Source organism: Arachis hypogaea, chromosome 17, assembly GCF_003086295.3.
Source record: "Arachis hypogaea cultivar Tifrunner chromosome 17, arahy.Tifrunner.gnm2.J5K5, whole genome shotgun sequence".
NCBI classification, from domain to species: domain Eukaryota; kingdom Viridiplantae; phylum Streptophyta; class Magnoliopsida; order Fabales; family Fabaceae; genus Arachis; species Arachis hypogaea.
The window spans coordinates 9,230,683-9,242,828 of record NC_092052.1 but is presented as its reverse complement, the minus strand read 5'-3'; the positions used below and the strand labels follow the sequence as shown (position 1 = coordinate 9,242,828).

General features: G+C 40.3%; 3 protein-coding genes across 3 annotated transcripts; 1 reads left to right on the top strand and 2 right to left on the bottom strand.

Moving 5' to 3' along the window:
• Nucleotides 1-1,984: 1,984 nt before the first annotated feature.
• Nucleotides 1,985-2,806, bottom strand: LOC112762741 (uncharacterized). Its single transcript, XM_025808591.1, has one exon. It carries the CDS (start codon nt 2,804-2,806, stop codon nt 1,985-1,987), a length of 822 nt encoding a protein of 273 aa, XP_025664376.1.
• A 1,523-nt stretch (nt 2,807-4,329) lies between these two features.
• On the top strand, nt 4,330-8,227 carry LOC112764570 (sorting nexin 2A). The gene is made up of 6 exons (XM_025810242.3): nt 4,330-5,269; nt 5,543-5,962; nt 6,318-6,527; nt 6,696-6,956; nt 7,765-7,851; nt 7,932-8,227. Exons 1-6 carry the CDS (start codon nt 4,679-4,681, stop codon nt 8,016-8,018), a joined length of 1,656 nt encoding a protein of 551 aa, XP_025666027.1. The 5' UTR covers nt 4,330-4,678; the 3' UTR covers nt 8,019-8,227.
• Nucleotides 8,228-8,712: 485 nt separating this feature from the next.
• LOC112766242 (probable leucine-rich repeat receptor-like protein kinase IMK3) lies at nt 8,713-11,803 on the bottom strand. Its single transcript, XM_025812139.3, has 3 exons — nt 11,612-11,803; nt 9,645-11,514; nt 8,713-9,559 (listed from the first exon to the last, which is right to left on the bottom strand). Exons 1-3 carry the CDS (start codon nt 11,645-11,647, stop codon nt 8,946-8,948), a joined length of 2,520 nt encoding a protein of 839 aa, XP_025667924.1. The 5' UTR covers nt 11,648-11,803; the 3' UTR covers nt 8,713-8,945.
• Between the last annotated feature and the right edge of the window lie 343 nt (nt 11,804-12,146).

Here is a 12,146-nt window from a genome sequence, read left to right as displayed (position 1 = left end):
TATATATTTTGTAATGAGAATATTATTTTTTGTATTTTATAAATATTTTAACAATATATTAATAGTTTGTATAAAATAAAATAAACGAAATAAGAATATGGAATTTTTTAATTATTTTTTTAATTTTTGTTATTATGAATATATTCAAGAAAAAAAATATTTTGACTTTTTAAACATAAATATGTTGCGTATATTAATAAATAAATATTATAATAATAAATTAAATATGTAAAATGTATAAAATATATTGTTATTAAAAAATTGAAAAAATAAATAATTTGATAACTAAAGATTAGTAAATAATATGTGATAAATGTTATTGAATACTGTTATCGCACAAATTTTTTTTGGTAAGGATTAAATATTTTATTTGATAAATAAATAAAGAATTTAAATTTTTAATAAATAAATAAATAAATAAATAGATAAGCTATGTTAAATATTTTAATAAATAAGATATTAAAATAAATATGTGAATGTTTATTAAAATATTTATAAGGATTATTATTTAATTAATGTAACATATATTTTTGTTGATGCAGCCTAACAGGAATTTGTTGGTGTGTAAACTGGATCCGCCACAGTCGTGGAATCCGATGGTGGAGAACTACTTACGCGCTACGGGATTCTATCACGTCTCTAGAATTGGAGTCATAAGAGGATTTCACCCCATGTTAGCTGCTCTGGTTGAGAGGTGGAGGCCAGAAACCCACAACTTTGTATTGCCGGTCGGTGAGATTACAGTGACATTAGATGATGTCGCTCATATATTCGGCCTACCCATTGATGGAGAGCCTGTCAGTGGATGGACAGATAGTAGTGGCGACTTCCTTCAAAGTCATAACATAGCGATATTCGGTCATGAGCCATCAGTCATTCATTCTTCGAAGTCCTATATAAAGTTGGGTTGGGTTCGACATATCAGAGATGCAGAGTCGTTGGACACTGAGGAGTCCACCAGGAGATACGTCAGATGTCAAATCTTCTGTTTGTTAGGGTTGACCCTATTCCGCTCCAGCAGAGGCAGGCGGGTCGGCCGTTTCGACAGATGCAGGTGGGTCGGCCGCTCCTACAGAGGCAAGTCGTTCGGGAGCTCCGGGGGTGGATGACTCAGTTCGAGGTCACCCATATGACCTACGGACGGAGCAAAATCCACCTGATAGGTATACTCCATCGCGGTTCGGTCAGGACATTATGGGTAAGGGATTGAACTACTTAGCTGGAAAGAAGTGAGCTTCGGTTTAGGTTATCTAGATTTTATTTTCAGAATTAAGTTAATGTAATTCGTGTTTAATGTTTGGTTTGTTAACATATGTAACCTGTAGTTCTTTTTTTTGTATATTAACTTAAGGAAATCAGTTAATGACAATATTAAGCAGACATTAAAATATCAATGGATAGACTTCAATTGAAAAATACAAACACGTCTAATTTCAAAAGCATCAACCGACAAAATGCAAATTAAAAAGTACAAACATGACCACATTAAACTACGAACCAGCACCACTCGGTCCAGCACGCTGCGGACACCTATTCCGACTATGACCCTGAGCACCACAGAGACGGCATATCCGAAGACCACGCATGTCACGTGAGTCCATTTCATTCAAGTATCGGGTCAGTTTGGGACTGCCTTTAGACGTTCGCCTCAGGGCGGGATTAGCGACCAATGTGGGTCCCTCATAAGCAGGCCATGTCTTGGGATCTCATAATGGTGTGAACTCAAATCTATATACCTTACGAACCTCCGTCATCTTGTACACATCATGCACATACAACTGCCAATCGAGACGCTGGTTAGCACAGCAAGCAATAATATGGCGACATGGTATTCGTTCAACCTGAAAGTGCCCACAGTCACACGTCCGTCGCGCAAGATCAACAACTAACACCTTTTCAGTAGTCATTTCGCGCACCTCAAACACCTCATTTCGTCTATCAAAGCGGTGCACAACCATATTCCCAGCCTGTTGCATATTTGCTTCTATCCGCTGTTGCGCAAATACGGAGTACGTAAATCCAGCACGCTTGGTTCGTGAGTCTCGGCACTCTTCCGCATAAAGAGTTCATTTAACCTATAATATGTTGCTCGAAACAGCGCCAACACAGGTAGATTACGGGCACCCTTCAACACTGAGTTAATGCACTCGACAAGGTTCGTTGTCATATGGCCCCATCGATGTCCCTCGTCGAATGCCAATACCCAATGTCTGAGTCCGATGGCATCGCACCACCTGGCATATGCATCGCCTCGCTCTTCCAACCTCTTAGAGTTGATATTGTACTCCTCCACTGTTCTTGAATACCCTATGTTGACAACAAGCTTCTGCAAGTGAGGGACTTTGAATGCCCTTAAGAAGTTACTGCCGATGTGTCTTATACAAAACATCCACCATGCTCTTGGAGTTTGCCAGTCACCACCGGAACGATTAACTGCTACCCGTATTGACTCATGCCGGTCTGAGATCATACCCACACCGTCTTTTCTAACAACATACGTTCGCAGATTCCTGAGAAAGAAGTGCCACGCATCAACTGTCTCCCCTTCCATCAAGGCAAAGGCAATAGGCACAATGTTCTGGTTCCCATCTTGTGCAACAACGACTAGAAGTGTACCTTTGTATTTTTCGTATAGGTGTGTGCCGTCAACCTGAACCAGGGGCTTGCAATGCTTGAATGCCCTAATGCATGGATTGAAACTCCAAAATACACGATGAAGTATTTTTACACCTTGTGCCTCCTCATTTCCGTTGTACAGTGGTTGTGTTTCTATTTGGACAACTGAACTAGGCATCTTCTGCACCATGACCGAGAGCCACCATGACAAGGCTTGGTAAGAATCCTCCCAACCACCGAAAACTTTGGCTATGGACTTCTGCTTTGCCTACCAAGCCTTTCGGTAACTGATGGTATAGTTGAACCTTGACTAGACTTCCGCAATTATAGATTTCACCTTGATGGACGGGTTCGTCTCGACCAATGGCCTTATAACCTCAGCAACTGTATCCGAGTCCAACTTGGAATGATCTTGTGAAATCGTTCCGATCGTGCACGTGTTCCCAACAACCTTTTTTTCATATTAAGTTGGCTCGGATAAGCCAGTCACATCCACGCCCGTACATCTTGCATTTTGCATAGAACGTCTGTGACTCAGACTCATACACATTATAGTCAACTCCTCTAGATATAGTGAAACTTCTAATTGCTGCGACGACCGACTTTCTAGAACTGTATTCCATTCCAATCCGAAACTCTCCGTCCTCAGGATCAGCAACGCCTACAAAAAGCCGAAATCATCGTTTATTGATCAATCCAAAGTATAAACTAACAAAAACTTATTACTTAGTCAACACGTACCAATGTTTGCATATTCCGGAAACTCGGGGACATGCATCGCGTCGAGATCCAACTCACGCATAAAAGGTGGAATCCCCATCGGTTGACTGCTCGAGGGATGAACCACTACATTCTCTGCTGCTGCCTCAATTTCCACATCACCATCCTCATCTTCGTCGCCGGCTTCATGAGTGGCTTCGAAGTCCTCTTCGCTGTCACTATTCATTCATTCGTACACTGCAGCTCTATCATCATCTATATCTATATCATTTTGAACCGCTACTGGCTCTACAGCTTCAAACTCAACGTACAACTCAATCTGTGGGTGTCGCATTTGGGTCTGCCGGTGAATTTGAAACATATTCTGCATACTCGCTTCATCAGTGATCGGCATGGTATCAAACTATACTAGACCACCAAACACTACAACCGGATTCCGGTACAGGATTCTGCTCACTCTCATTAACGTACCGTTCTCCATGGTTTGACAGAGGCCGTTCTGCAGCTCCATTAACGTCATCGTGCATGGAACCACAAACAAAAACGGATTCTGGGACACAAACCTCACTCCCTCATGAGTATTATGTATTATCTCACCGTTGCGATACACCACCAAGTTTGCGGTACCCTCCATTACACTAACAACAACCTCAAAGAACACTGAAAACACACTCAACTCTTATTCAGTATGCAAAACACCATCGAACTCTGCCTTATATAAAGGGGTGCACCTAACACGTCCCCCACGTGCTGTCTGCCTCAGCCAATCACACTTTGACACGTGTCAGAACGCCCCTGCGTGCTGACTCAGCACGCCCCCACGTGATGCATACTTGGACCAATCAATTTTCGACATGTCAGCACGCCTCCTGCATGCTGTGTAGTTGGCTCAACCACATCGTGCCACCTAGCTTCCATGCCCCCTGCGTATTGTGTGTCCATCTGACACGTCCATGTGTGTGTAATACACACAGTATCTTCATTTTCATTTTCAGCCAATACACCACAATATTTTCCATATCCAAATTAATAAGCCGTAAGTTAATCTCTCTTGTATTTATCTTTTTTCTTTTTCCTTTTTCCTTTTTCCTTTTTCCTTTTTCCATTTTGAATTATAAATAATATTTTGTTGATATTAAGTGCTGCCGGTTTTGAGGTCCGAGTTGACTCACGAAGGAGGCCGAGTCGTCACTCACTGTCTTCTACTCTTCTTCTTCTTCGTCTTCTTCACATTCAATCTTTCAACCTTGAAGCTTGAAGCTTGTCCATGCAATGATCCACCACACCAAATCCCACTGAGATTCAAATCCTCCAATCACCCTATTCACCTTCCATCGCAACAATGATGAACCACCACGATTTCCAACAAGACCCCGACGACGACGACGGCGTCATGGAATCCCTCCTCCTCCACGATGAACCCTCCAACCCCCTTCAACCGCCCCCAAACCCTAAACCCGATCACCACCACCCCTTACTCCCCTCCACCCAATCCCCCAAATCCCCCACCACCTTCAACTCCTTCCTCGACCCTCCCTCCTATGCTGAAGCCATCTTCACTTCATTCGATTCTTCTTCTTCCTCCTCCTCCAACGGCACCAACCACAGTCACCACCACAACCGTAACACTTTAACCGATGAACTCCCCTCCCGATCCGGATCCGGATCTGTTTCCGATTATCTCTACATCTTCGTCTCTGACCCTCAGAAGGAGCAGGAAACCTCTGCCTCCCTCGTCCCCGGCGCCGCCACCACCTTCTACACTTACCTCATCACCACCCGTACTGACCTCCCTGAATTCGGCAGCTCCACATCCGAGTTCGCCGTCCGCCGCCGCTTCCGTGACGTCGTTACTCTTTCCGATCGCCTCGCCGAGTCTTACCGCGGTTACTTTGTACCTGTCCGGCCCGACAAGAGCACAGTTGAGAGCCAGGTATCAACAATTTCCACAGAAAAAAAACGGTTATAGTTTTAAGAGTTTGTTAGGAGTTAGTTGCACGATTGTGTTAATGAATGAGCAATTGCATAGTTTCTTTAATGCACTAATTTACTTGTACATAACAGAAAACGGTTATTTATAAGTACTGAGTTGTTAGCAGTTGGTTACATACTGACAGAGGTATGTTACTGTATGAGCGAGTGCATGGTGTCTATGGTGCACCAATTGAGTTGTTTGTGTTCTGATTTATTGTGATTGTGATACCAGGTGATGCAGAAGCAGGAGTTTGTGGAGCAGAGGAGGGCGGCCCTGGAGAAGTACCTAAGGAAACTGGCTGCACACCCGGTAATCCGGCGGAGTGAGGAGCTGAGGCTGTTCTTGGAGGCAAAGGGAAGGCTGCCGCTGCAGAAGAGCACCGATGTGGCGTCACGGATGCTTGACGGGGCAGTGAAATTGCCAAAGCAGCTGTTTGGGAGTGAAGTTGCTACTGCAGGAGAATTGAGCGAGGTGGTGCAGCCTGCAAAGGGTGGGAGGGACTTGCTTAGGATTTTTAAGGAGCTGAAACAGTCTGTTACGAATGATTGGGGTGGGAGCAAGCCTTTGGTTGTGGAGGAGGATAAGGAGTTCTTGGAAAGGAAGGAAAAATTGGTAGAGTTTGAGCAACAACTTAGCGGTGTTTCTCAGCAGGTTTGTGTTCGCCTAGTTTTGTTTTTTTTCCCCCTCTTGTTTTGGGGGGTTATTTTCATTTAGGTGTTTTGGTTGGATGCCTTGGTATTGTGGGGAAATGGTGGTTGTTAATTTAGGTGATTGAATTGAAAGACAGAAATTTAATTACTTATGCAGCAATGCATGAGTTATTTTAAACTGAATTATCGGACCAACAAACTTATCTATTTTGAAGTCTCATTGCCATATTTGTTGTGGGAAATGATTACACTTGCGGTTTTGGCTGAATTATACAAAGAATGGCATTGTTATTCCTTCTATAAATGCTGAATTGGATTCTGATCTTGGTTTTTATTTTATGAACATTGATTTGCAGGCTGAGTCTCTTGTGAAGCATCAGCAGGACATGGGCGAGACAATGGGTGAACTAGGGTTGGCTTTTGTAAAACTTACCAAATTTGAGACAGAAGAAGCTAGATTTGATTCACAGAGAACACGGGCATCTGACATGAGGAACGTGGCAACTGCAGCTGTTAAAGCAAGCAGGTTATATAGAGAGCTTAACACACAAACAATTAAACATTTGGTAAGTACAATTTATAATGAATTAGAATTTTTCATATGCCACTTCTTGGTAAATCTACAAGAGAAATTTCATCATGATGGCAGAAGTGTTAGCTTCCTAATATATATACCTCTCAGGCTGTCATTTTGAAGTAGAGTTGTTGGTGAGTATTAATTCTATATGTCACAGGATAAACTACATGAATACCTTGGGACAATGCTGGCAGTCAACAATGCATTTGCTGACCGGGCAAGTGCATTGTTGACTGTTCAAACGCTCTCATCAGAACTAGCTTCTTTAAATTCAAGGATTGAGAAGCTTGAAGTTGCTTCATCAAAAATATTTGGAGGTGACAAATCTAGGATGCGAAAAATTGAAGAGTTGAAAGAAGCCATTAGAGTTACTGAGAATGCCAAAACATGTGCAGATAGAGAGTATGAACGAATAAAGGTAACTTTTTGCTTACCATTTTTGTAGTTCTGTTTTCCCTTTCCAGGGCATCATAACTGTTACTGTTCCTTATTCTTTCAGTTCAAAGCCTTCTCTCCATATTAATATATATTTACTTCCAGAACGGGCTACTATACAATTCATGTCTCTACTAATAAATTGCTGTCCTTTTATGCTTTTATTTCATGTTTCAATTATGTAATCTAGGGAGAAGAAAATTTGGCAAACTATAACTCGACAACCAAGTATGATACTTTCATTGAATTTAAAACACTCATATACCCCTTCTAGAAAATTGACTTTAAGATACTATCAAAATTTATCATTTAAGCAATCAAAGCATACTAAAATGTAAATACCATCTTTGTCAAAAGCCTTCATAATAATTTGGGATCTATAAATTTCTTCCCCACAACTTTCCAGTAGTTTACATTTTACAATACCAGATGAAAAATATAGAGTATGGCCAACTACATTATTTTATGCATTTTAAATTCAGTAACAGATTTAATCTCTATTTCTGGATCTATTGCCATCCTAACATGTAAAATCTATAAATTCAATAAAGTGATAAGATAGGTTTCTTATATATGTGGGTTACTGGGTTCCTGTAGAATGAGATAAGTGCACTGATGGTTAAACCTGGTTGAAATTTCTGCTTTATCCGATATATTGTTTGGGAGAAATTCGTATATTATCAATAACCAACTGCACAGGACAGATCCTATGAACGATTTGAAAATTAAGCTGATTAATCTGCTACCATGGTATTGGTCATTTATCAACTCTCGATGTGGAATATGTGCAGGAAAATAATAGGAGCGAGCTTGAAAGAATCAACAAAGAGAGGCATGATGACTTTTTAAGCATGCTGCGAGGATTTGTCGTTAATCAAGTAACATATCATTTATCTTCTGTGTCTGGTAGACTTTTGTATTTCAATGACCATTATCAATGACACCATGCATTTTACAGGCTGGCTATGCGGAGAAGATGGCGGCTGTGTGGGAGAAGCTTGCAGAAGAGACTACTGCATACTCCAAAGAAGCAGCTGAATTGTAGTTTTTGCTGTACATTTTTGTTTATTTGATTTCTAGTTTAGAACAAACATTTTACACGGCAAACTTAGTTTTAACTTTTAAGTCTCAACTATTTAACTTCTAACTAATCAGAGTTGTATATGCATCTTCTTTTACTTTAGCTTTCGGATTGGATGTTTTACTGTCAAGTATTTGGATAAGTTCTATTTAATACATGCAAATATTTCCATTCGAGTCCTGTTCAGCATTTACATTTCTTTTTTTGTTACTACTTTGAGATGGCATAAGCTACCTGAGTGGTGCACGGGAATAAAAAATGAATGCAAAGGCAAGATGAGATCATCTGCTGTGTAGAGAGGGTGAAAGATATCATGTTTTTGTTTGTTTATATTTCTGTGCATGTGTTATGACAAAAGTACCAAATATTATTATGTTCCTAGATTTGATTTCCCCCATATGATTTTAAATGCATAATTGATTCAAAACTTACATCTCCCTCAACTTAGGCTTAAAAGAATTCTTGTTCAAATAAAATTTGATGTGATCCCTTATCACCCCATTTCTCAATTTCCTACTTTTTGCAAATGGTGGGGGGGGGGGGGGGGGGGGATAAACTGAGCAACTTAAAAACTTGTTAAGGGATTCAAAAACTAATTTATTCATAGAGGACTAATTGCGCTTAGCACACTTCTTAGTTACACAAATGATCAGACAACTTTCTTTTGGCTTTCGGAAGAACTAATTTCCATTATCAAATGAAGTGTTAAGGTAGAAACACTTACTTAATCAACAGCAGTATTTACAGACAAACAATCAAACAGGCAAAAATTAACACAAGAATGAAAGAATTGACGACACACTTAAGTCCTACCCACTTCTACTAACTAAAGACCAAAGAACGAAGGCAACTACAAAACTTTTTATAGCACCCCTAACACACTACTTAATATCATTCGCTAGTTGAAGGGATGCCTCCATCATCACCAGAACTGGCTGATACTACCTCTTGCCTAATCTCTTCCAGCTGCTGGAGCACTTGCTGTGCTTCTGGCCGCGCCGACGGAGTAGGATCAACACAGTGCAAAGCAAGCTTCAAAGTGTTGAGCAACTCATCCCCATTTGTTGATGCATCCCTCATCAACTCAACATCAAACACCTCATTAGTCCACTCCTCCTTCACAATAGAGGCAACCCATTGTGGCAAATCCACACCATTCATAGCCTCACCCGGTGGCTTACCCGTTAGGAGTTCTAACAAGATAACGCCAAGGCTGTATACATCGGTTTTCGTGTTGGCTTTCTTCAGCTTTGAAAGCTCCGGCGCCCGGTACCCCAATGCTCCGGCCGTTGCAATCACATTGGAGTTAGCCGCAGCTGTCATCAACCTGGAAAGACCATAGTCAGCTATCTTGGCATTTGTGCTCTCATCAAGCAACACATTGCTGGAGGTGAGGTTCCCATGTATGATGTTCTCACGAGAGTGAAGGTGGAACAAGCCGCGTGCCATGCCCTGCGCTATTCTCATCCTTGTTGGCCAATCAATCACTGTTTCTGGTCCTCTGGCTGCATCAAAATGAACAATAAATTTTCATGATCGTAGCAAACTTGGTTCTATCTCAAAAAGAAAATGCTAGAACTTTAGACTTACCATGTAAGAAGGAAGCAAGACTTCCATTAGGCATGTAATCAAACACAAGAAGCTTTTCTCCTTTGGGTCCCATGTAATAAGCTCTTAGGGCCAAAAGATTTGGATGTCTAATTCTCCCTAACACAGCAACTTCAGACTCAAATTCTCTCTGACTTTTTGTGATCTTTTCCCTCAATCTCTTAACTGCAGCTTGGCTTCCATCCTCCAATGTAGCCTTGTAGACAGTTCCATAGGTGCTTTTTCCCATTATCTCTGCTGTTGCACACAAGAGGTCATCGGCCGTAAAAGCCAATGGTCCATCGAAATGGACTAGTTTCCCTCCATTCTCACCACCAGTTTCGACATCACCGGCTCCAGCTGGAGGAGAGATTCCCTTCCCTGTCCTTGTTGTGGTAGCTCTCGTTGCAGCCCGGTCTTGTTCCGCATCCGATGTTGATCTTTTTCTGATAAGGCAGACTAGCAGGATGCAGCAAATTGTTACCAGGACTACAAGGAGCACCCCTGCCACTATAAGAATTATGTCTTTGATGCCTAGTTTCTTATGATGATGTTGTTTAGATGATTCAGGAGTTGGGACTATGACTCCTTGTGAAGGAGCTTGTGAAGGACATGGATTTGAAGGGCTATAGCCACATAATTGAATATTTCCCACAAATGAGCTTGAGTTAAATTTGTTGGCAAGTAATGTGGGAACAGGACCAGATAGATTGTTGTAAGAAACATTGAAGGAATTAAGACTAGCTAGATTCGCAAAGGAATCTGGAATTTCGCCACTGATGTTATTCAGCGACAAATCAAGTCGCGTAAGTGTTGAAATATTTCCAATACTATGAGGAATGTGGCCAACAAATTGGTTTCTACTCAACACCAGAACAGAAAGATTGTGTAATCTTCCTAAAGCTTCTGGGATTTGACTAGTAAAGTGGTTGTTCTCTACATTCAACAGAGTGAGTGAGGATAAATTTGATATAGTAGCAGGCAAGCTTCCATTGAATGCATTGTTAGAAAAATCTAATGTCTTGAGCCTAGAAAGTTTTCCAATTTCAAATGGTATTTCTCCACTAAAATTGTTATTACCAAGAGAAACCTCTCTGAGTTCAACTAGGCTTCCCAAAGAAGGAATGGTTCCACTCAAGAAGTTGTGATCTAAGATCAAATTCTGGAGCTTAAAGAAACCATTTTTACCACCCCATGAGTTAGGAATTGAACCTGAGAGATTATTATGTTGAAGAGAAAGGAAAGTCAAAGAAGGTAAACTAGTTAAGCTAGATGGTATTGAACCATTGAAGGAATTGAAGCTCAAGTTGAGCCAATAAAGCTTGGTTAAATTGCCAAGAGTATAAGGGATTTGACCAGTGAGTAAATTGTTGCTGAGGTCTAAAGATTGAAGCAAAGGACAAGAACCTAATGAAGGAGGAACAGAACCAGTTAGCTTGTTGTTGAAGAGTTGAACACCTCTTAGATTGGGAAGAAGCCCCAATGATGAAGGGATTGAACCACCAATTTGGTTGTCATGAAGACTTAGTTTTCTGAGGCCTTGAAGTTGGGAAATTTTCTGAGTGATGTGTCCCTTCAAACCCTTCCATGGAAGCTGGATCACAATGACTTGTCCTTGAGCACACTTGATTCCAGCCCAACCACCTGAACAAGCTCCATAGCCACTGTCATTCCAGCTTTTCAAGAAGCCTTTTGGGTCAATGAGTTCTTGCTTGAATGCTTGAAGGGCTAAGAAGTTTGATTGTGTGACAACCACTCCATCCCAATGGTCATCACACAAAACTGGCTTCAATGGCAGCAGCAGAATCAGGAATAACAACCACTTTAGATGGTGCCAATGTGCTACATTTCTCATCCCAAGTTGATAAATAACCTGCAAAGGAAAATGGTAAGAGTTTGAACAGCTAATGTAGCAAGAAGAAGTGAACTATACTAAACTAAACCAAAACAGATGATGTTGAAGTGATTACTTGATTGTTGTTGTTGTTCTCTCTAGTAGTGTCCATAAGACACTGTGGTTGAGAATGTAGGAGAGGAGAATGGGGAGTGTGTGGTGCTAATCCTATTCCTAAGAAGAAACATGGAAATGAAACAGGAGAACAACAGTTGAATGAGGAAGGGTTTTGTAGTGAGAGTAAGTAGCAGGAAAGAGAAAGTCTTGCAAGACTGAGAAGTAGCACGTGATTGTCATAAGTTAATAACTAGAAGCTTGGGTTAGATTGAAAAACAGTTATTATTACTCTACATTACTTAACTACTAAAATCTTTACTAATATCTTGTGTTTAAATGCTAGGTACATCTAAAAAAATTAGTTATTAAATTAATTATTATATATTTATAAATACATTTTTTAACAAATAATTATTTTTATATAAAATTAATATTATAAATTATTAGATAATTTAATAGGTTTGATTAAATATGTTTGAGTAAATAATTTAATAATTTATAATATTATTTTTATATAAAAAGATTTCATAAAATTAATTATTTTTTTAGTTTAT